The sequence below is a fragment of the Cebidichthys violaceus genome, unplaced genomic scaffold (genome assembly GCF_023349555.1).
Source record: "Cebidichthys violaceus isolate CVI_PGR_0920_01 unplaced genomic scaffold, fCebVio1.0.p SCAF_23, whole genome shotgun sequence".
Classification (NCBI taxonomy): domain Eukaryota; kingdom Metazoa; phylum Chordata; class Actinopteri; order Perciformes; family Stichaeidae; genus Cebidichthys; species Cebidichthys violaceus.
Window position 1 is genome coordinate 6,587,232 of NW_027176406.1, and position 23,367 is coordinate 6,610,598.

The 23,367-nt window shown below is 41.9% G+C and overlaps 4 protein-coding genes across 6 annotated transcripts; 2 read left to right on the plus strand and 2 right to left on the minus strand.

Moving 5' to 3' along the window:
• The first annotated feature begins 1,001 nt into the window (after positions 1–1,001).
• LOC137878303 (proton channel OTOP2-like) lies at positions 1,002–9,672 on the plus strand. 3 transcript variants are annotated; one of them, XM_068718565.1, is made up of 9 exons: positions 3,628–6,350; positions 6,502–6,543; positions 6,646–6,723; positions 7,297–7,694; positions 7,772–7,908; positions 8,013–8,071; positions 8,148–8,272; positions 8,339–9,144; positions 9,245–9,672. In XM_068718565.1, the coding sequence occupies exons 3-9, from the start codon at positions 6,671–6,673 to the stop codon at positions 9,413–9,415; spliced, it is 1,749 nt and encodes a 582-aa protein (XP_068574666.1). In that variant the 5' UTR covers positions 3,628–6,350; positions 6,502–6,543; positions 6,646–6,670; the 3' UTR covers positions 9,416–9,672. The 3 variants fall into 3 exon arrangements, 2 of the variants coding, with proteins under 2 accessions (XP_068574666.1, XP_068574667.1); XM_068718566.1 differs by having other exon boundaries at positions 8,429–9,144; XR_011103603.1 differs by lacking the exons at positions 6,646–6,723; positions 7,297–7,694; positions 7,772–7,908; ... (2 more) ...; positions 8,339–9,144; positions 9,245–9,672 and adding exons at positions 1,002–1,659; positions 1,840–1,935; positions 2,015–2,248; positions 2,503–2,674; positions 2,908–2,982 and having other exon boundaries at positions 3,080–6,350.
• On the minus strand, positions 4,046–5,485 carry amn (amnion associated transmembrane protein). The gene has a single exon (XM_068718567.1). It carries the CDS (start codon positions 5,468–5,470, stop codon positions 4,046–4,048), a length of 1,425 nt encoding a protein of 474 aa, XP_068574668.1. The 5' UTR covers positions 5,471–5,485.
• A 1,086-nt stretch (positions 9,673–10,758) lies between the features above and the next one.
• On the minus strand, positions 10,759–17,973 carry hid1a (HID1 domain containing a). Its single transcript, XM_068718953.1, has 19 exons — positions 17,817–17,973; positions 17,025–17,174; positions 16,071–16,241; positions 15,499–15,615; positions 14,690–14,796; positions 14,441–14,557; positions 14,089–14,296; positions 13,945–14,001; positions 13,713–13,853; positions 13,534–13,624; positions 13,286–13,437; positions 13,109–13,187; positions 12,759–12,923; positions 12,401–12,628; positions 11,678–11,829; positions 11,517–11,603; positions 11,332–11,423; positions 11,087–11,245; positions 10,759–11,000 (listed from the first exon to the last, which is right to left on the minus strand). The coding sequence occupies exons 1-19, from the start codon at positions 17,880–17,882 to the stop codon at positions 10,937–10,939; spliced, it is 2,403 nt and encodes an 800-aa protein (XP_068575054.1). The 5' UTR covers positions 17,883–17,973; the 3' UTR covers positions 10,759–10,936.
• A 714-nt stretch (positions 17,974–18,687) lies between these two features.
• LOC137878627 (uncharacterized protein LOC796453 homolog) lies at positions 18,688–22,185 on the plus strand. The gene is made up of 3 exons (XM_068718997.1): positions 18,688–19,258; positions 19,502–19,619; positions 20,186–22,185. The coding sequence occupies exons 1-3, from the start codon at positions 19,242–19,244 to the stop codon at positions 20,396–20,398; spliced, it is 348 nt and encodes a 115-aa protein (XP_068575098.1). The 5' UTR covers positions 18,688–19,241; the 3' UTR covers positions 20,399–22,185.
• Positions 22,186–23,367: the final 1,182 nt, after the last annotated feature.

The following is a 23,367-nucleotide window of genomic DNA, read 5'->3' on the forward strand; positions in this document are numbered from 1 at the left end:
AGAGTAAACTGTAAGATGTGCCTTTAGAAAGCAGGGCCATTTCAAGCTTTTAAACTTTCTTTGATAAAAGGAATATAGTATAGCTTCCACCAGAATTAAACACAGTAGAACTAAAAAAGTGCACAGAAGTCTCTGAAACAACATGTAGATCATGTCTTAGGTCGATACAAATGTAATTAAACAATAAAATGGAAAGTGGGATTTTTTAATTATTATTTTCAATTACTTAGAACATTTATACATAGTTTGCTTGGTAGCTACATTTAAATGGTTGGGATTCTACTGGGAATATTTGGCCTCAGTATTTCCAAAACCCTACTATAAAGTATAGTATACTCACTCATTAGTGAACCAAACATGTACATTAATTGAGTTCCTAATAATGTATAGTGTAACTAATATTCACTGTTTGTATGTAGTCATGGTTTTTACAGGTCAGGATAAATCCTGTCTCAGTTGCTACCTGTTTACAAAGACATCATTGTACACCTCTGCCAAGACTTTGGTATGTGTGATTTAGGTGAGAGAGAGAGAGAGACAGACCCAGAGACTGGAATATACTTGTTTTGGCATCTTCAGCCATCGTGACAATCCTCACATGCTGCATGCACACCAAAACCAAGCGTCATTGTTGCCTCTGTACACAAAGTCTGGAAGTTCTACTGTAGATAAGTGTCTGGAAACTCCATGCCCCTTACATAACATTGTTATCAGAAGGAAACAGTGTGACACTCCCACATGGGTCCTGTAGCATCCCTATACATACACTACTTTACAAAGACTTTACTTGTGTTTTTATTAAACCATTTATCTTATTGGTGACAGAAGACAGACACAAGCGTTTTCTTAATACCAACTTTGCCAGAGAATGTAAAATCAGTAAACAAGTCATTAACTCTGACAGAATGAAAGAGAGGATGTCCATTTCCTTCCCTGGTTTGGTCATAATAGGCTCGTCATTTCCTCCCCTCATCTGAGTAATCTGCTGTGTCTTAAGCTGTGGTTGGATACAGAGAGAAGAGAAGAGTCAAACAGGGGAGGGGTGAAAAATGAGAATGCTTCAGCTGGCTCAGTACGAAATACCTTAGGCGTGGTTTTCAATTATTTCCTTATGCTCTCTGAGGGTCTTTAGATCTCAGAAAAGGCAGGAAAAGGCAGGAAAAGGCAGCCGTTAAGTTTGGAGTAACTTGTGACCATCTAAAGCTCAGCCAAATCGAGTTTAAGGTGACTAGGGGAACATTCTCAAACATGGCTACTCTCAGCAGAAATAATGAGGAGAACTTGAAGGAAAATCGGCACAACATGGTAAATGAGGAGCCGAGGGATCCTGCCACCGAGACATCCGACACACTGCTACCACAAGATGTGTTATGTGACTCATGCATGGAAATCCCCAGCGAGGCCCTAAAATCCTGTCTGACTTGTCGGGTTTCTTACTGCGAGGCCCATCTCAGACCCCATCTGGAGAACGCCAAATTTCAAAACCATCGTCTGGTGGATCCCCTCCACGACATCGACTGTCAGACTTGTGAGGTTCATCAACGTCCTCTCAAACGCTTCTGTCTGATGGACGGCTGCTGTGTGTGTCTGGACTGTGAGAACCAGGAGCACGAAGGGCACACGACTGCGTCTGTTGGGGAGGCACGGACACAGATTGAGGTCCTAACAACACAACACATAATCTTTTTTTCTTTTCTTTCTTTTTTGCTTAAAGTTTAAAACTACTTCCTTTTATCATCTCAAAAGGGCAACATATTAATTTAAGATGTGTCATTAATGGCCTTTGCATTTTTGCAGCATGTGTTGAAGTTATGTTTGTGATGATTGTTTGTGCTGTAGACTGAGCTGCAGAAGAAACACAAAGAGATCAGTCAAAGTGCCTCAGCAGCTGAGATAGCAATTGGAAAGCTACAGAGTAACAATGACCTAATTAAGGTATGTTACATGCATTTTGCATTAATTTAATGCACCATGGGCTGGTTTGAATTTTTTTTTTCTCTTTCACCTCTGGCAGTCATCTGTGCAGGAGGTTTGTATTATTGTTGAACAGCAGTTTGCCAGGCTGCAGAGAACCGTGGAGGAGGCCAGAAAAGGGGCGGTGGATGTGCTGGAGGGAGAGCAGAGAAAGGCCCTCAAACAGGCAGAGGGCATCCAGGCACATCTGGAGCAGAGGAAAACCGAGCTAATGAAAACTGTGGCCCAAATGAATAAACTGTCCAGGAGCAAGTCTGATGTAGACTTCCTGCAGGTATAAAATATCTGAAACATTTAAGATAATAACGAGTGTCGTGTCTCATATGATCTAGGATTAGCACATGCTGTACTCTGAGACTAAGTTTATTTTGGATGCCAGTGTGTTGACAGTGCACACAGAGCAGGAATTTGATCTCTGCAGTTATTTGACAGAGAAAAGTTCCGGATCAGAGAAAAATTAGTTGCATTTTATTTAGCAGCTTCATTTTGCATCGTGAATACATGTTACTTTTGTTTTGCTTGTACCAGGAGTATTCGGAGTGGAAGAAAGGCGTGGCAGATGTATGTCCGCCTAGTCCGTACATCAACCGCATGGACCATCTAACCTCTTACGTCCAGGTAGTTACTGATTCTACCCAGGAGCTATGTGACCTGATCCTCTCGTCTTACAATGAAAAACTGGAATGTATCTGTAAAAGTGGTGAGTGTATATCACGTTCTATACCTTACATCATATGGCTCCTCATAGAGAAAACAGCTTCAGACATGCTTTCTTCAGTGTATCTTGTTAGTTGCTTGTTTTAGCCAAGCCATGGCTGTAGACTTTTTTGCTCAGCTACATTCATTTAAAACCTTTATATTTATCAACACATTTAGTTGTAGAAAAAAATCCTCATCTTTTATTAAAATACCAAGTAATCTCTCTGCATGTAGGTACTAAATCCCAGATGCCAGAATCTGAACCCTCACCCCTGCCTGATCCTGAGACGCGAGAGGACTTTTTGAAATGTAAATACACCTTTCAGTATATTTTGTTCTGTGTTTTCTGTTAGTCTAATCATCTAATCATATTGTCTTCTCAAATTATTTTTCCCATGTACTGTAGACACAAGGAATTTGACATTTGACCCAGACACCACCCATCAATTCCTACGCGTAACGGAGGACAACAGAAAGCTGACCAACACCAGCCCCTGGCAGCACAGCTACCCAGACCACCCTAGTCGCTTCAAACATTGGCGTCAGGCAATAACTTCAGACAGCCTTTACCTTGGGAGACACTATATTGAAGCAGAGCTGATTGGGGAGGGTGCACATGTAGGAGTCACGTACAAGAGCATCGATCGTAAAGGAGAGCAAAGCACCGGCTGCATCACTGGGAACGACTTTTCCTGGTGCATCGGAAGGAACAGCCGAGGTTTCTTTGCCTGGCATGCTGGTGTGGAGACGCCCTTGGATGTCACTGGTATTACAGGACTTGGCTTGTATGTCGACTTTCACCAAGGCTCTGTGTCTTTTTATGATGCCACCGGTTCTATGAGGCAGCTCCACAAGTACACAGCTGATTTCATAGAGCCCTTATATGTTACAGCCTGGCTGTCAAAAAAAGACAACGTGGTTTCTCTCGTTAATGAGAAACGAAGTAACAAATGATCACCTGCCTTCACTGCAAGTTTGTAAAAGAGATATTGTTATAAATGTTTATTGAGGTTACATAACAAGGTATATAAAGTTATGGTACAAATGGAGGATTTTTTTCACATACATGTCATTGAAGGTTAGATTTACTACCATCTAGTGGTAACATAAAATGTAGGAAACCTGTGCAGCAGTAAGTGTGTTAGGAATTTACTGCAGTTTTATTGCAAATATATTGCTCTTGAATGTGACATGGAGGTAACAAGGTACATAGTCTGCCAACAATTCTTTTATTTGTTGTACAAGTGCATTTACTGAATTATTATAACACCATAAGAGGATTTATTGTTTATGAAGGGTCATAAAATCATCAAAGTTAATACAAAAGTACTTTGGAAATCATTAACCTCCTTAAAGTCCACTGCAGTCAACTTCAGGCATTAAAATCAGTTTCATTCTCGTCATAAAGTGGATTTACAAAGTGCACACCTGTCTGAGTCATGGAGATTGAATGATTTGTTTCAGCCGCATACACGCCAGGAATATCAGGCAGCATGTTGGGCCTGTCAAAAATGGGATTGTCAAAGCCGTGGTCAATAGGCCCGCCAACGTCTCCAACATCGCTGCTCCTCTTCAAGCTGCTCAGAGACGGCAGCGACGGCAGTGATGATGGCATTTGAACAACCCCCTTACGAACCAGGACCACCACGATGATGATTGTAATCATAGTCAAAACTCCAAACACAACTCCAACCACCATCCCAGCACTTACTCCAGTCTGATCACTGCTGCTCCCAGAAGAGGCTTGAAATTCAGCCTCAGTGATTCCCAGGTTTGAGCCATGAGAACGGGCATCTTTCAATATGTCCCGGGCCAGACCCTCGGACTGCAATCCCTTCTCTCCATCCACAACAACCACCTGGATCTCAGGCGAGGCACCAAAAGGGATGACCCCCATCAACCGCTGTGACTTGAAGACTTTAGACATGCCCAGCTGAATGGATTTGTATTTTGGCAAAATAAGAAATAGGTGATGGATTCGTTCCCTATAAGTTTGCAGGTTGAAACCAGCGGCGTAGTGAATGGTGACGATGGCGCCACAAACATCACAGCAGTGTCCGACAGGGAGGAGAGGCTTCTTACAGCTCAGAGTGCCACATGTTACAGTGTTACATATCCGCTGATGGTTTACAGAATTCCCACAGTCGCAGCCAGAAGGATCCCCACACTCTTGGTTTCCAACAGTGACGACAGAGGATCCTTGAAACTGCAGCTGGCCTGAACGTGAGCCGAGATACTGGTTGAACTCAGATCTGCTGTCAAACTTCTTCCCCAGCACAGACACCGATTTGACAGGAATGCTAGACTGACTGGAGCTGGTGTCCACCCTGAAAGAGGAGCGGGCTTTAAAAACCACATCATCATACTGGCAAGGGACACTCTCCTCGTGGACTGAGAACAAGAAGTTTCCACGCTGCAGGTCTTCCGGAGTTGCAGCTGCCTGCCACAGAGCTGGGTCGTACCACTGAAGAGACTCTGAATCCCTGAACTGGGTCGTGACACCCGCTCCGCAGCCTGGATCTTTTCCGCTCACAACATAAAATCCAGCTCCTGAATTCAGGATGAGCTCTCCATCGACTGGCAGCCTCATCTCCTGCACAGCATGTGTGGTCTCCACGAACACAGACACTTTTCTCTGGGCTGGAAACTGAACTACGTCGTTGCCACATGGGACAGCCTCTTTGTCCCAGTTGGTCTTATTCTCATAGTTGGTGTCAGGAATCCACTGTTTGTGCAGGGCATCCACTGCCCCGACAAGACAGAAGAAGAGAAGGAGCATGTCCGGTGTTTTCAGCATCCTGATTATTTGTGATGGACTGAGAGAACATGACCTTTGTTTCCAACCTTGTGACTAACACATGAGTGCACACAGTTTACCAGTAAAGTTGATGAGCTCCGAACCACATCAACCTGCACAAGCAGGTGACCTGTAAACGATTTACAAATCTACAACAACAGATTATTTTTTTTCCTCCTTTTTCTTTTAGTTTGTCTATTATCAGAATATCCTGAACACTTCTGAAAACATTTCTATGCATTTTCTAGAGTCCAGTGGTCCTCATCAGGCATCAACACCAATTCTTCTTTCGCAGGGATGAGATTTTCTGAAGGGATAACTTCTCTTAGCTCCTTTTGCCCCTCAGTTACTGGAGTATGCCTGGAAACTTTGCTGAACATCAGGAATGCTAGTAAACTAATGTCAAAAATAAAGAAAACTATTATATAAGTTTTATACAGAGACATGCAGAGACCTTTAAGGGAAGCAAATCAAATAAATGACCTCTGTATTAATATTAAATTCAATTCAGTTATAGATATAAAACTCCAAATCCAATATGTTCTGTCTCTATTGTCATTGAGTGGGCCTTTATGTTAGTGAAAGCAACTTTGTCGTTAAAGTTTCCAAAATTGTGTTATGTTTAATTATACATTTCATGAATGCGTTGCTTTTACTGTTGCTTTCGTAACTGCTTTTTGTATTTGCAAATTATATACTGGATTTCCGAATGTGTTGAGTCAACAGGGTTTCACTCATCAAACAACACAGTAATCCTGCTTTCTGGTACAGGTACCAGGATTATGCACGGAAAAAAACAAACAACACACAACCTCATTGAACCTGATGTCCCCTGAGGCAGTGTCCAATCACGGGCCACAGTCGCATGCTGTGGAGAAAAGTAAAGGCCTATGTTATTTACATGAAATATCAATAAAACGTGTAGACAAATTGACTGATCGGAGCTGCTCCAAATAATTGTTAGGGGAGCGACACGATTAATCAGCTGGAAGTAACTACACCTGTTTATCTTCCCTTTTGCGGTGCTCCAGCAACCTCGCCTGCAGAGAGAGGAACGCTGCTACACTTTCGGTGTATGTCCTTCAATGTTCCTATGCATTTCATCTTTGCCATGATATAGATATGTCCAAGTGTCCTGACACCCGCTTCTGACTTATTTTTTTTGTGGCGTACAGTTTCCGATTGGTCGGGAAGCCCATCATGAAAACTGTAGCTCAAGAGATGTTACGGACCTGCAACCAACTTTTCTCCGGGTAAATGTGTGATGATGTGTTTTTACTCGGCAGCTTTACAGAAATCACGTCTACAACCAACTGCAGAATGCAGTGTAGAGTAATGTTCACTAGCCTATACTATACCTATGCAGCTATAGCCACTTGTTTGGTACGCCTACTTTAATATATCCGCCACAAATTCTTCATTTGACAGTCACAGTTGTAAATTCAAACCTTGAGATTGTAGTTTTGTTGTAGCCAACTGGACTGCAATGTATTGAAATGTGTTGAAAAAGGGAAACTTGCAGAACGTCTTGTTAATGGGTTAATCTTTTGAAACAAAATATATGCATATTCGTAGATTATGCATTTTCACTTAGGGAGAAGGAGTGGGTGCAATTTTAGGACAGATAATTTTTTTAATATGTATTTATTGGTGGAAAAAAAAATCATACTTTTGCAGTGTGTACTGTACACTAATGAGTTTTTCATGCCCACATCTTGGCCTACTATATCTGCAGTAAAAAAAAAAAAACTTTTTTGCAGCTGCTAATGTAAACTGTATGTGATTATTGCTGTTTTTCTGAGACACTTCATGTCATTTTTTTGTAGAAAAACATCAAAGGATGTTGTGGAGGCACGGCCATCCAACATTGAGATGGCAGCACAGATGGACAACATCCAGCATTTGCCCAGTCCCTCACAGACTTTCAATGTGGAGGCTGGAGAAAGCATTAACCACGTGGAGGCAGTGGTGGAGAGGGCCCACCGTGGTGGTGGATGGCTCTTGTCTGGCATCATCTGCGTCAACATCCTGATCCTGGGCTGCGCTCTGGTCAGCGGCAGTGCCTTCAACAGCGTGGCCATCACTGCTGTGCACAGGCAAATCTTCCTCATCATTCTCCTCCTCCTCACGATGTTGTGGATGCTGTTTTACACAGCCGTCACCTCTCGGAAGGATCAAGCTGTCTTGTTCAAAGATAGCTACGCGGGGCCTGTGTGGCTCCGAGGTCAGAACCTTCTGGTTGTCTGATTTTAGATGAGTATCGTTTCAAAGCTTAAGCCCTTTTTAATGTTTATATTTCAGGCGGACTTCTGCTGTTTGGGCTTCTAAGTCTCCTCATGGACACCTTCAAGATCGCCACCTATGTGGGCTACCTTCACTGTGATTCTGCTGTTAAGGTTGCCTTTCCTGTTGTGCAAGCTGTATTTCTGTTTGTCCAGGTTGTTGTATTTTAAAAACATTACTTTTGCATTGCAAGAATATGCAGTCTTACTTGCACTGTGGATTGATGGGTGGAAACTTAATAAAACCTGTCTGTTTGTAGACCTACTTCCTTTGGTTTCATGCAAAGGATTGTGTGCAACTACACACAAATTTCACACGGTAAATCTTTTTTTTTACTCACTAGAAAATGTAACGTTTCTAATCTTGCAGGACACTCATGTTTTCACTCTTCCAGGTGTGGGCTTACTCTTACGCTTTCAACTAACCTGGTGGTGTGGATGGCAGCTGTGACTGAGGAATCGGTTCACCAAACTGAGATTCCAGACCTAAATGTCAATGTCTCACACAAGATATACAGAGGTATTTAGGCACGGTTTGTTTTGTATTCATTAAGAGAAAAATTAACTCCAAAACTTTCCGTTCCAGCCAGCTATGGTGACAGAAAGTGTAAATGCAGTCACTTGGCGTGCGACACCTTCAAAGACGCCTTCTACTACCTGTACCCCTTCAACATAGAATACAGCCTCTTTGCTTCGGCTGTGGCCTACATCATGTGGAAAAATGTTGGTCGCCTTGTGGAGGATCACAGCCACCACAGCATAAAGTTCCGTCCAAAGGATGTGTGTTCGGGACCTGTTATTGGAATACTGCTGGTGGTGGCAGGACTTGTCACATTCATAGTGTACGAGGTGGACCTACTGACAGAGGACGAGAAGAGCAGAAACAAGGCCCTGTTGATTCATTTCATCATGAATATAGTGATAGTGAGCCTGATGTCCGTCTCCACTGTGATCGGCTGCGTCGTCTACAGGCTGGACCACAGGGAGCGCGTATCGGAGAAGAACCCCACTCGCAGTCTGGACGTGAGGCTTCTGTTGGGAGCCTCGATGGGGCAGTTCATCATCAGCTACTTCACTATCGTGGCCGCGGTGGCGACAGGAGCCAGAGGGTACCTGAACGGCCTCAACCTGTCCTGGGCGGTGCTGACGGTGCTCCAGCTCGGTCTGCAGAACTACTTCATCATCAAAGGCCTCCATAGGGAGCCTTTCCATGTGATGCAGGGAGCCGCTCTGCACACAAATGCTCACGCCTTGCGGGAACATCCAGAGATGAACGTTGTTCTGGAGAGTCATGAGTTCAAATACTTCATGACCTCAAGTCCTGATAAGCCAAGTTGGAAGAGAAGAGTATTGAAGGAAGTCTGTGCCTTTCTGCTGCTTGCTAACATCATTGTAAGTTGTAATTATAATTAATTTCTTTAATCACTATAATTGCAACAAGATATTAAGACTAACTAAGATCTATGCTTATTCACTCACTCTGTATTGACAGCTGTGGATCATGCCCGCCTTCGGTGCTCGTCCCCAGTTTGATCATCCCATCGAGATAAAATTCTACAAATTCGCAATGTGGGCGGCCATCGTGAATATTGGACTTCCTTTTGGAATCTTCTACCGCATGCACTCTGTCGCCAGTCTCTTTGAGGTGTACTTGATCTCTTAGATGAACCTATTTTTTTACATAATTAAGAGTAATTTTATGATATATCTTATTTATTAAATGTTTAAATTGAACTTGTTATATTAATAAATGTTAACTTAAAAGAATGTGTTACTTGTCATTAATTGGCTAACTAAATATCCCCATATTTGAATTCAAATTTACTAAGAGGGCCGTGTTTTATTGTGCTCTGCATGTAACAAGCTATTGGTTATTGTGTGGTTATTTATAACCATAAAATTAAATTTGTTATCAAACTACTTGATCAGTTGTCTGTGTACCATGTAGCCCTGATAGGTACACGGTATTTCAAAAGAAAATTGTGGCAATTAAAGACAATATCTTGTCTCGTAGAACATTTTGATAGTATACTTTGCTCTCATGACATTTTTATTAGATTTGTCTTAAAAATACCTTTGGGTATCCCATATTGGTGGTGAACCAATATGTCAAATTGTTTAATGTAAACAAAACAAAAACTGGAAATAAGCAAAGATGTAATTGGATGCTAAAAACATCCAAAGCAGTATCTCTAAAATGTAACTTATTGCTTGCTGGAGAGGGACATAGTGACATCTAGTGGTCATGGTGTAAAGGGGCAGCTTTGACTTTATGCAGTATGTTGTGGCCAAACTACATACAACAGATGGACAAAGTAAAATACCTTCTAGTAAGCTCTGCACTTGATATGGATGATTTGGGGCACAAAGAGTAAATAGTGACTCCTTTGTGAATATATACATATACAGTATGTATTGCTTAAAAAAAGATTCCCCAGTAAAGCATATTGTTCAGTAATATGACCAACACAGAATTCACAGATGCATATCAATATATATATATATATATATATATATATATATATATATATATATATTCAGGATAATTTACGTAAAATACAATTTCCGACATCAAGCATTGTAAGCATAGCCAGCCAGGTCCAAACTTAAACCTGGCCATATACATAAAAACATACAATCTGTATAATTGTCTCCAAAATTCCGTAGAGTTACATTGTCACATAAACCACGACCATATTCACAACTCAAAGAGTGCACTTTAAAGCATGGCAAGTACAACAAATAACGTAAAACACCAATATTGTGCCGTCCAGGATATGTTACAAGCCTCTGTGGGAAAGCACCATATCTTCTATAACCAGTCTGACTGCAAAGTTGAACAATGTTTCCTCTTTCACTCCTCTATTCCACCAAGAAAAGAGCTCCGGCCTTCAGGAAACGCTCCAGACATTCTATGGTCTTGAGGTCTTAAGAAATGTACAAACAATGTTACTTATGGACAATAATGATAATTCAATCACCCCCCCCCCCCCCCCCCCCCCCCCATCTTAATCTGGACGTATCTCTACCGGAGTCGTCTGAATGACTCTCCTACCCGGGTTGGTGATGTACGCACTGATGATGATTAGGGAGGCAAGTTAAACACAGTGAGGTTGACTGGGAAACCAGCAGATACTGACTGAAGCAGAAACCCTGTTGAATAGTCCCATTTTTAGTCTTCTGTCTACATCCTCTGAATCTCAAAAAGGCGAACATCGGTGTCATACCAGATGGGAGGGTCCACATTGCTAGAACAACAAAATAAGATGTTAGCATTTAGTCAACTTGGATAGACGACTATTTGCATAACGCTCTGCTTTTATGGATGACTTACCGCAAATAGACGACGCCCCACATGTAGGTACGAAACCACATGGCAGTTCCTGCGTTGGCCTGATACTTTCTGATGAGGATTGGGTGAGGAACTGGCAGCAGGCCCACTAACGTGCCATGCTGGAGAAACTTAAGGATCTCTGATTCATCTGTTAGACCCCTGCAGTGAAACATTTGAGCACACTTCAAAAAAAAGAAGTGATATTTCAATAATGAATACGAGCGTTTAATAGTTAAGTAACATACTTGTCAATGCAGATCTTTTCCACCTGGGGAACTAGAACTTGTAAAAGTCGCATGATAGTCTGTAGGGGTAGTTTACACTTCCAGGAGAGGACCTAGGACAAAAGTAAAAAGGTAAAGCCAGATCATTTACATGTTCTGATAAATATCCATAATTGGAGAGGGTGAGGGCGAAAGAAGTTACCGACCCATTCTGGTGTGGGAGCCCAAAACGATGTTGAAGACGCGCTTGACAAAGGTCTTCTCTCCATTTCTGCTTCAGTGTAGAAAACATCCTGATAATTTGAAGAAATACAATTACTGACATGCATATGCTTTGAAACAAACATGCACACAAACGCATACTTACTTCATTGTCTCGGCCTGAGTTTGACTCTGTGTCACTGGTCCCAACGACTGCGTTTTGGTCTGAGTGGGCTGTTTGTGAGGGGTCTGTCTTTGGAACTGACACCATGGTGCCATCCTCTGACACCTGGGACTTCTCTGTCAGTTTATCAATGCCTGCAGGAAACGATGAATGACAGAAAACCTATAACTACTTGAAGGATATGTCTGGTGATTGTCTATACTTTTCTTATTCTAACAAATCCTATAAAAGCCCAAAACAAAGAATGAAATGTAGCGTTGTGTCCAAAACCGGATATACTGTAACTTATTTCTCTGTGCCATAGGAAAAAAAACAGTGAGCCACATCGCTGCACTGGGTTTAATGTCTCTTCTTTACCATGAACATGGGAAATGTAATTTATTTTAAGTCAATTCTAAACTTTATTGCCGCAGTAAATAGCTGCTAGTGCAACCAATCTGCAGCTGAATATAGTCCCAAACAACATTTATTTCTGTTTGAGTAACGTTTTGTTTTTCTTACAAATGTACGTATATTTGCCAGTCCTCTTAGTTTGACAATCACAGATCTCTTCAGATGCTTAATGTACTAAGCTGTACAGGACAGAAATCCACCCCACATTCAAAGGATGGTTGTCAATTTCATAAAATATGAGAAGTGTAGTAAGTTGACCAATGAGCCAGTTTTAACATCCAATCACAAACATCCAAATAACATAGTCAGCACCTGGTATAGCGACCAGACTGGTCTTCAGTGTACCAGGCTCTGCCGGTACAGCAGGGTGAGAGCCCTCCATGGATACAGTCTCCTGCGAGCTAGTGCGGGAAATGACATCCGGAGACTTCCTCTTCCTCTGCAAAGCCTTCTGGATGGAAGCAGGATCAGAGGGCAGGTTGGCCAACTGGTGGAACACGTTACGTTTGCGTATGATTGCGTACACCAAGTTACAGTTTCCTGGAGGTGAGAGAGACAGAGGGACAGATTTACTAAATGAGCAAATGTGTAACAAAGTCCCTTCTAATATCTTGATCCTGACAGCAGCTTTTCAAAGCCAGAATTCTGTTTTGTGTCAGCTTACTCTTACCGTCAAATTGATATTGGATAATATTGTTGAAAGCCTCGAGAAGGAAGAACACAAGGTGATGGTTCTGGGCTACAGAGAACAGGAACCAGCCAGTGGAGAAGGCCTCCAGCAGGTGGAGCAGTTTATTGGCTGCCACCATGGACAGGCTCTTCAAATAGGGAGACACTGCAGAAGGAGAAATGTTAAGAAGACTGTGTCACTAAATTAAAAATTAAAAAAACACAACAGACATTATAATTTGATTGTGTGGTATGGTATCTGTTTGTTATAAAATGTTAAAACGGTTAAATAGTTTCTGTTGCAAATAATATCTGTGCATTGCCAGACAGATGGCGCCAAAGCAATTTTACCATTTACAATGATTGTGAGTAGGCAGTCAAACAGAGGCTGGAGGCGCTGGTGGCCTGTGGTGATAATCTTGTGAAACACCTACAAAACAAACACAGTGACAGCTGTGAGTATTAACTGTATCTTAATTTTGCAGCAAGAAAGAACATTTCAGATGATGTAATGCAGTAGACACTCACCACTATAAGCAGGTCAGCGTGAGTCCCTGTGAACACCGGGATGTCCATAGGCACATGGACAGAGTAGGGCTTATTCAAGCGCACGCCAAAGTTTCTCTCTCCGCTCAGCAGCAGCAAAATGAACACACCGATGTGCATGAGTCCAACACGGGCTGCAGCCATAAAACACATCAGAAGTTAATAAACGTATGCGTAGAAGAGGCTTGTTGGGTGCAAGGAAGCAGATATAACAGTGGGATGAGACTCACACTGGTCAGCCCTGGCATCATTCAGATAGAAGAGTATGGGAACCAGAATATCCAGCACATCGCTGCTTTTCAGGACAAAAAACAGGAACTTCTGTCGTGGGATCACAAAAGGGATTTTGTTGAATAAAAGCACAGACTTTTAATCAAAGAAACTCTTTATTGTAGTTCTTTGTTCCAACCTTGTTGAAGTCACAAAGCTTCCAGAATAGCACCAACAGCTCTTGGTGGAATTGGATCTTCTTGGTAGAGTTAGGCAGGTACGTCTGGGTCAAAGGGTTGGTCAGCAGACGAGCTAGGCCCTTCAGTACAAAGTCAAAGTCCTGCAAATGGAGAGACAGAAGGTGTGCTCTGGACATACTGTATGTACTGGGCAAATCTTTAAGTATTTTATAGAAATGATAATCAGCATACCTCCTCTCTGTGGATCCGTGACAAATAATTCACAAACAGGTTTTCAGGGCCTGCAGACTGCACAAAGACAAGGAGATTAATTGGAATGACATTAAACACATGCCATAATATCATCGGATTGATTTCTTTGAGGAGGTGTTATACCTCGTGTTCCTCCATGCTGGATGGGGAGGGGGGCCGGTGGGGAACCCCTCCGTCATGCTCCAGCGTCACAATGAGGATCTGCACTGCCTGCTCCACCAGCTGCTCCCGGTAGTCAGAGAACAGAAGGTGGTTGTATGGGATGCCATAGCCCACTGGATCATAGGCACACACCACATTCAGCAGAGAGGTAAACAGAGGCAGAGCATGTCTAGGGAAACAGACGTGAAGATGAGAATCAGGTGCAAGAACACCCCACGCAAAGTTTTCTGAATGAAAGTATACTGTAACTTGTAATTGAAGTCTCTTATTTTAGTCAATTCACATCGACCGAATCGCTACATCAGCCCCTTACCTATTTTCTGTGGAGCAGAAGAACGTCACCCAAGGATTGAGGACATTGTTGTCCGATGAAGAAGGCAGGTACATGGCCTCAGAGAAGCAGGTTAGTAACAGCCTCAGCAACTCTGTCCTGAAGAGGATCAGTGAAAAAAAAAAAAAAGCAGAGAGGTGGACAGAAAAAAGTCACCCATGTTAAGAATGAGAGAATACAAGTTTGTGCTATATGCTGCCAAGCACAGCTGCACGCAGCCGGCTGACTCACCTATTCAGATCGTGGATGTAGTTGAGAGGGGGGGACTGTGCAAAGCCCACCCCTGCCTCCCAGATGTATTCACAGCTGTCTATAGACTGCATGTTCTCTACCGAGTCCTGGATGTGGTCACAAAAAAACATTAATAAATAATTTTAATCAAAGCACATGTCTCCGAATATTTGATCAATTACATCGCAAATCGTTGTCTCAAGTCCTCAAACCTAAAAGACATGTTCATCTGTTTAATGCTGCATTCTAAAATGACACAAGAGCGTTTTTCTGATCTGTCTAGTTGAGGTATAGTTTAGTTTTGGCAACTAAGCTACTTGGTGAAATAAAACATCATGGCCGCAGCGCATAACATAAATATCATTAAGAGAGCTGAAACAGGATGAACAGTCTTACTTTTCTCCTTACTTAAGCACCACTTCCTGCTGACATTTTTCTTTCTTTCTCCTTTCTCCTAACCCCTATAACTTTATCTGAGCATATTTTCCATAATGAGTATAGTATACAACAATTCACCAAGGACGTTTAAACCCCTAAAGAGCATTCATTGTAAACATTGCAACATGTATTTCTTTTCTCATAAGGAACGAGGGCTTCTTCCTGGTGAGACTGATGATGATTCATCAATCATGAACTCTTTCAACATTGTCTCTTCAGAGAAACTGGAATGACCAGTTAGACCAGTAAGAAGAAAACAGGGCTCAAAAAATATCTCTAACAATCACAATAGATCATGTTAACCATTTTCCTCGTAAATGCTTCAGCAATTATGAATTTTGCCTGACGGTGACGAGACACTGGGTACTCACGGGGCCTCTCCTGTGGCTGTGCGCAGTGAAGTCGGGGCAGAAGAGGAGGTCAGCGATAGCCAGGAGCAGCGACTCGGCCAGGGGTCGAGCTCCTTCATCATCATCCAGCTCATCTGTCTGGAAATGATGGACATATACGTATGAGACTAGATCCAGATGATACAAAATATTCTCTAGTATTCACTGAAAGAAATAATGTAATATGGGAACATGGGAAAAGTGTTCCTGGATAGAAAAAAATGGTGCAGTACGGCTGACACTTCCTGCTATACAGGGGAAAATTCAAATACACCTTTCTTAAAGCTGGAATGAGGAAACCAATTTAGCTGATTGACAGATTAAAGGATATGTACTCACAAAAAGAATTGGCCAATACCCTTAATGCTTTCATTATACTGTATCTAATCACTGGAGTGAGTGAGCATCTGAGAAGCCTGATAAGAACATTGTATTTTTTTTAGTAACAAACAAATGATGACAGCAACACTGCTGGATACAAAGTGTTAAGAGTGATTAAAAGACCTGTCTTGATGCATTTTGCAAGTAGGTTTTCCTTTCCTGTGCCCACTCACCCCAGCCCGCCCAGCACCGGGCACCGTCGACCAGAAGAATCCTCTCCAGTCCTGGTCTTCAAATATGTAAGGAAGGATGCGGCTCAGGATGCAGGTGCAGTTCAGGATCACCTGCTTCTCCCTCTCTGTGGGGCAACCAGACTCCGCCCCCTGCACCAGCTTCTCCACGGCCTGAGGAGACAAGAAATGTGATCAGGAGGTGAGAGAGAATGAGTTTGTGTGGTATGGAAACATCTGCTGACCAAGACACACAGAAGAAGTTGTTTATAGTTTTAAATTGTAATAGTGCAATTTGCTACAGCATTGGTGCTTATTTTAGAACTGTTGGTTCTCAGATAATGATTGCCCAATGAACACGGCACTGTATCATGACAAACAACTTAGTTTCTTAGACTTGTTATATTAAAAATGATGTTAATAATAAGTAAATACAAATGATTTTATGAGGCTGAGACTCATATTAAAGTCTGTGTAAACTTGATATACTTTCTACTACCAAGTACAATTGACATGATATGGGGACATATGTTGTTGTTGTTTTGGGCCTTTAACAAAACTTAAAAAAAGTATTCATTATCTAATTTTAATCAACACCATGTTACAGCCTTTTTAAAATAGGTAACAAACTACTTTGAATTAGCTCAGCTTCAAGAGCTCTCGTCTCCTCCTCTTTATTTAATTAGGCTGTAACAGCTCACTATGTCTGTTTTGTTTCTGATAGGAAGCTTCAAACGGAAGCTGGTATGAGACGACAAGTGAAAGGAAAGGAACGGAAGTTGACTCACTTATTCCCACATCTGAGAGCATGAGCCTTGCTGACAGACTCCCGTGTTGGGTTCTAACAAACAACATTATTCCATGATGTAGCCTCACAGTAGGGAGTGTCCCCTGCAATCTCATCTCGTAAACAAGTTTGTATAACACAGATGCATTAGCAGTTCATACTGTGTGTACCTTATAGCAGAGAGTGGCTAAATTGGAGGGGGACTCCTCTCGAACCGCTCTTATCTCTGCAGCTGGCACCAGTGCAAAAACATCCTGGACCGTGGTGGTGGTGTCTGCCCAGAACTGGTCCCAGAAGGCATCGTCTGTGGCTTCCACTGGCTGTAGAAAATGTGTTTACATCTCAATTCCTATATATCTGAGAGGAATGGAGCATTTCTATGTCCGTGAGATTTTAAATACAATGGCTGGATTGATTTTGCAGTGCATGACAATACAATTTTCCCTTTTGATCATAATGCATACGTGGTTGTTTGGTCTTCATTGTAGAGCTCATCCTAGGCCTGCCTAATGGCAATGTAAACACAACCTGTATTCTAGCAGGACACATTATCTGGCACACTGGTCTAAGCACAGTCCACCTGCCGCATCTGCAGACGTCATCAGTTTTGATTTTGCTACGCCATCGTTTGTTTTATAATCTAAACTAGACATGTACAGCCTGAATAAAGCTTTATGATGATCTGCATCGAAGAATCGGCCATCATTTAACCTAATCTATGACAAATACTCATATTTATAATACAGTGCAAGCAGTCCTTCTATACCGACCTTATAAACATGTCGACTATGCAAAATAAATTAATGTTAGTTATAAAGCGCGCGTGCAACATCAGCCTGTTTGTTTTTGCCATCACATCATGAGCGTTATCTCATCTCCTCGGTGATGCTCTCCGGCGGCGCTCATCGACACATTTCTGTTTTTATATCATGCTTTTTCCCGCTGTATGGATGCGAATATACCTGTGTTTTGGTTGTCAGCTGAATCACAGCTTTCCTGAAGTTCAGTTTTGAGTCGGTGCTGCCCATTGCGATTATTTCCCTTTATACTAACAGGACCGCTGCTGCTGAGGATCCCTGCTAATCTCACCTCCGTCCTTCGCTTGAGTCATTGGCGGAGGCGTTTTTTTACTCTATTGGCTATCTGGACCTGCACTCCTACAGGGTGTAACTTCCGGATTGTGAAGAACCATTCAGCCAGACAGGATGTTTTGTTTTCAGCATTTACCGATACAAAACTGTATTTTTTCTAATGTCTTTAGGCTGTAAATTGATGCATTCTTTGATATAGAAAAGCCACACCGGTTTTATAGGGATATGGCGAGTTACATCTAGATCTGCTTTTATTGAAAGTACAGTTGGTATTTTCAAATCCTAAAGCAAATACAATCTGCTGCAATGTGTTTAAAAACGAGGAATTGTAAACAGCGACACGACATCTTAAGGGAAAACGAACACCGTGGCCAATATTTGTTAATTGTTGTGTCTGATTATGAACAATCATATATCTATTGCATAAAGAAATTAATGAAGTAATGGTGCTTTGTGATGCACATAGACTGTGCTGCAAGCGTACCTTTGTCATTATATGCGGCCTTTACGTGTTGTTTGTAAGTCCCCTCTTTCCTTCAGACATTATCGTAATTGAATTGCACCTTCACATCATACGTGTAACTTACAATAAAGTAATAGTGCCCATCACTTCAATTTGACTATCCTGCTCGCTACTCTTCTGTGACATCTCCGATGCCACAGCAAACTCTGTTCTAAATATCTAACTAGCATTATATAACAATATTTTTCCGACAGCACATAAACGCATCATTGCGCAGCCGCAATGCCATGTAAACACAACTGCCGCGGTTGGTTGTGGTTTTAGCCGTGGCTGTTCTAGCTAGCCGGGTTGAACTAAAAGAGGTGCATTTTTACTCGGGCACCGAGATTGTTAGGCTGATATCAAAGGAACTACGCTTCTTATTTGTAGACTGTTCTGTGATCAGCTAATTAGGAGCATAAGCTAAGAAGGTTAGCTAGCGGTGACGTTAGCTTGGAGCGGTGACTGGCTTTTTAAATAATCTAGCATTAGCTATCTTAACGCTAGCTCGGTATTATCCGATCAAACGGATGTGAATTAACAGCCAGTTACCGTAGGTGTCTGTGTAGTTAATTATATTAGATTATTATTTTAGTGTTGCCAAAATGGCTTATAGTATCACATCGATATTTAACACAATTAGCTAGCTAAGCAAGCCTAGTTTGCTAACGCTAACTCGGTTGATAGGCCATCAACTGGCAGGAAACAAGCTAACGAGTCGATAACGTCAACCGGTCGGGTCCTACAGTCTGGTCAGAACAAATACGAAGGGAAGATTGATTTAGTGTCGTCATATGTTGACTGAAAACAGGTGAGCGAGGCCTATAACACATTATGTAACTAAACAAATGTTGGTGTAACGTTACAGTGGCCTGTATTAACCACTTGCAGCAGTCATTGAAATATGTTGGATTGCCGGGGTGTGTAACACATGATCGGGGTTCACACATGGGTTACAATGATCTATGTGAGATGGCACATACTGTGTGTGTTTTAATTGCCTGTGTGTGTTTTAATTTTCTGTGTGTAACCTATGTGCTTGCAACCCAAACAGGAAACGGCAGCGCAGCGGTGGTGATGAGGAGAATGGCCACCTCGTGCCTCAAGCCAAAAGGCAAAGCAGAGCTCACCCTCTCTCTCCTGAACCAGGCCGGGATGCCTGGGACTCAGAGGTACAAACATTTGTCTAGGGAAATAAAATGGTAATACTGTAAGAAGCTGAGCAAACGGGCAAAAACTGCTTTTGGTAGACATCGACACCTCTAGTTTGGTCACACACACACACACGCACACAATAAAAAGAACGTGAAATCTCACCTTGTGCTCACTAGAAATGTGTGTTCATGAGAATTATTACTCTAGACTGTAACTAGATCTCAAGAGTCAAATGGGGGAGAAATAGGATTGAAAATGGTGTCTTCTACCTTATTGATACCAAATTGGATTCGAAGCAGACTGAGACCTCTCTACCAAGCCGTCTTTGTACAGTCTTACAGCTTCCATACCAGAAATAAACTGAACAAGATTGGCAAATGCACCAGATGTTATCTGAACTGCACCAAACTGGTGAAGCAAAAAAAGTACCCTTACTTTGCCTATGTCCTATTTAATGATGTCATGGCTAATGAGGCCTTTATGTCTACCCATTGCATTTCCGTTGTAAGGCTTTTAATTTATCATGACAAAACAACCCTGGGTGTTGAGGAGCACACTGCTGATGTTGGCATATGCTTTTCAGTCATCCAACAGCGAGACCAGCAGCAGTCCGGAACATGCGGCTGGCAGCTGCGGCAGTCAGTGTGTCGTCGGCCCCTGCAGTCCCCTCGGCTACGGTGACTCCTCAGAACTGGCCGGCCCTACAACCCTGGTGTCCTACCTGCAGATCAACCGCATCCTGAAGCACGCCCACTTCCAGAGCCTGCAGAGCCGATGTCAGCTCAGAGACACATGATGACCTAATTTCTCTCCTTGTCAGCCACCAGAGGACTGAGTCCCTGAGGCAGGCCGGAGCACCACATGCTGATTCACTTCACTCAGCTCTTCCCACCCATCTCCAGTTACTGTGATGTCTCGCAGCGCTACATATCTGTGGATGGAGACCAGCTCCTGGTCAGGTATCTGGAGGGGGTTCATCATTCAAATAAATCAAAAGTGATCATCATTTTTAGCAATAATACCTGTGTGATCAACTCAAACATTCTTTGTGATCCACTTGATTTCTGACCAGTCTGGTTAACATGCTGCTCTCGGAGCCTTATTGTGACTGATTGATGGTGACGAATCCCTGTGTTTTGTCTTAAATGTTGTATGAAAACAGTGCTACTGGAGCTGCAGTAATTGCACAAAACACAATTTTAGGCCGGTCAGTGTGACTTGTTTAGTCTCCTAGTGGGTACTTGGGTTGTATAATGCTGAATCTTGACGTCTGTGTAAGTACATGGACCAGTCTCAGGGAGGATTTGCACTTGTCTTGGACTGCTCATTTGCTTTCATATTCAGGCAGGGACCTCTTAACCAGGACCTGTAGAAGCCATGGGTGTTATCGTGGCCAATGAGGTTATATTTTATATCCTTATTTTGTTAGTTTATAGAGTTTTTAGCCTGAAGTTAAATTTAGTGGAGTGTCAGACCATGGAATAAATGATTTGGTTTTAGCGAGGTTTGCAATTTTTAAAGGAAGTCTGCAAGTCATGCATTTCCATGGTTTAAAGAAATGTATGTTTATTATTCATGATGCGGATTCAAATAGTATAGTAACTGATTGTTAAAATATTGTGCATTCTTGGCAGTGGTATGCACAGGTGTTGCTTTCTGGCAGTTTTATTTTCTCCTGAACATAGAATAGATTTACAATTTCTTTTTTCATGATCTCGACATAAAAGTCCTTTTTGTTTTCTTGTGATCTTGACATAACATATCTCGCCTCATTGAATACATGACAACATAATGACGTTCGACACAAAGCAATTTCAGGTAGAGATTGTCTTATTTGTATGGATTGTAGACTATAACGTCTGGCATGTCTTATAATTATGAGTAGAAATTGATTGTCAAAATTGATCATGATAACGAAGCTTACTATGTCGAGATCTTGAGAGAATAATTTATTTTCTTGTGATGTAGTGATCACAACATTACCAGCTTTGTTTTCTCTTGACCACAAAGTAAAAACAAAACGATTGTTACACCCATGAACAACCTTCCATACTTCTTGGACTTTCTTAATCTTTTTGGGTTGTATGGAGGGCTGTTTGATGTGGCATTTGAGCGTGTCGGAAAATGTAGTTCTTTCTGTCCGGGGGTGGGGGGGATACAGTACAGCCTTTAGGAACAAAAAGACATTCTCAAGGCTTTGTTTGCAATATTACTGGAGCCACTAAAAAGCTGTTTTAATAGCAGACGAGCCTTTCTGCCTGTGCGTTACCATTTGATGGTAGCTGTCTGCGTGTCCCTGTGCACTGAACATCCAGGTACACGAGTACTGACCATAAGGCTGTGCGTCTCTCCTTGGTTTCATTGCTGAAGCCTCATCCCAGGAGTAAGCTCAGCGTTTTTATTTTTCGCAGACTGGTGTGTCAGAAATTAAAGCATTTTGAAGATGTGGTTTATTTTTTTTTCCAATGATATATTTTTTTGTATGTAGTATTGTAAATTACATTAGCCTTGCCATTGACTTTTTTTTTTCTTGTAAATACCCCTTCATTTGAAAAAATAAAAATTAATGTTTTTGAACAAAGACATTTACTTCTTTTTTTTTTCCGTTAATCTGCGTTATTTTATAAGAAATCTAACATGGTGATGCTGGTTGGATCTGGGTCTATTCATGCTGTTCCTCTGTGAGAATATTCCTGTTAGCTTAGCATGCTACGTGCTCTATGTGTAAACATCCTCCCCTCTTCCTCCAAAAGGCCAGTAATGAATGACTCCCCATGCATTGAGACCATCATTAATGAGATATGACCTGTGTCATAGAGAGAAGCGGTGAGAGGTTCTTTAATTAGCACTCTACATGTCCTTGTCTTGTCACAGACACAGTAACAGATTACATGCATTAATGCACCGCACGGAACCACAGTTACCTTGCCGGGCTACTGTGGGTCCTCATTACTCGCCTCCTTTTGATTCCTTCGCTCTACCTCTGTTAAATTAGAGATGACAAACGAGCCAATGATAATTCAGGATTAGCAATCTTCCTGCATCTCTTACGATGCAGCTCTCTTCCTTTCTCAGGTGCCTTCTCATTATGTTGAAACATGCAGCACAGCAACTTATAGAGACAATTAATGAGCCGTAAGTGAACCTTTCATCTGATCTGAGGTAAGCCTCTTTTTCAGCTGCCTTTTGTATCTTGAAGCAAACATCACATTAGAGTCTACACAATGCTGTGTAATTAAGGTGGTTGCGGATGCAATTAGCGGCCTCTTGGATAAATATTTTCCTGGTGACAATCCAAAAATTCAGTTTGAGGAAAAACATGGAATATTAAATAAATAATTTACCCCAAAATGCAAATTCAATGAAGTACCCAATTACGCTTTTTTAAACAACTTGTGCAATACCCCTTAATAACATGTACGGGCCGAATGCTTGGCCTGTGGTCTTGCTGGTTGCAGCTTTTAGGAGTCCTGTTCATACAAACGCATCACATTAGACACTGAGCTTCCTCAGGTCCTTTGCAATACACCGGGCATGACATGGTTGCATCACACAATCACGGCCAGAAACACCAGTGAAATACACATATAGTTCACATGAAAAGAAAACACCAGTGAAATACACATATAGTTCACATGAAAAGAAAACACCAGTGAAATACACATATAGTTCACATGAAAAGAAAACACCAGTGAAATACACATATAGTTCACAAGAAAAGAAAACACCGGTGGCAGACCTCACCTTGGGCCCCAAACATGTTAT

Coding starts and splice junctions, on each gene's coding strand:
- amn (XM_068718567.1), bottom strand. CDS start 5,470: ATGCTGAAAACACCGGACATGCTCCTTCTCTTCTTCTGTCTTGTCGGG.
- LOC137878303 (XM_068718565.1), top strand. CDS start 6,671: ATGAAAACTGTAGCTCAAGAGATGTTACGGACCTGCAACCAACTTTTC. Junction 6,724..7,296: donor TGCAACCAACTTTTCTCCGG/GTAAATGTGTGA, acceptor ATTTTTTTGTAG/AAAAACATCAAAGGATGTTG. Junction 8,072..8,147: donor CTACACACAAATTTCACACG/GTAAATCTTTTT, acceptor TCACTCTTCCAG/GTGTGGGCTTACTCTTACGC.
- hid1a (XM_068718953.1), bottom strand. CDS start 17,882: ATGGGCAGCACCGACTCAAAACTGAACTTCAGGAAAGCTGTGATTCAG. Junction 14,297..14,440: donor TTCTGCTCCACAGAAAATAG/GTAAGGGGCTGA, acceptor CTGTTTCCCTAG/ACATGCTCTGCCTCTGTTTA. Junction 13,438..13,533: donor TGATGCCAGGGCTGACCAGT/GTGAGTCTCATC, acceptor TTATGGCTGCAG/CCCGTGTTGGACTCATGCAC.
- LOC137878627 (XM_068718997.1), top strand. Junction 19,620..20,185: donor GGGATGCCTGGGACTCAGAG/GTACAAACATTT, acceptor TATGCTTTTCAG/TCATCCAACAGCGAGACCAG.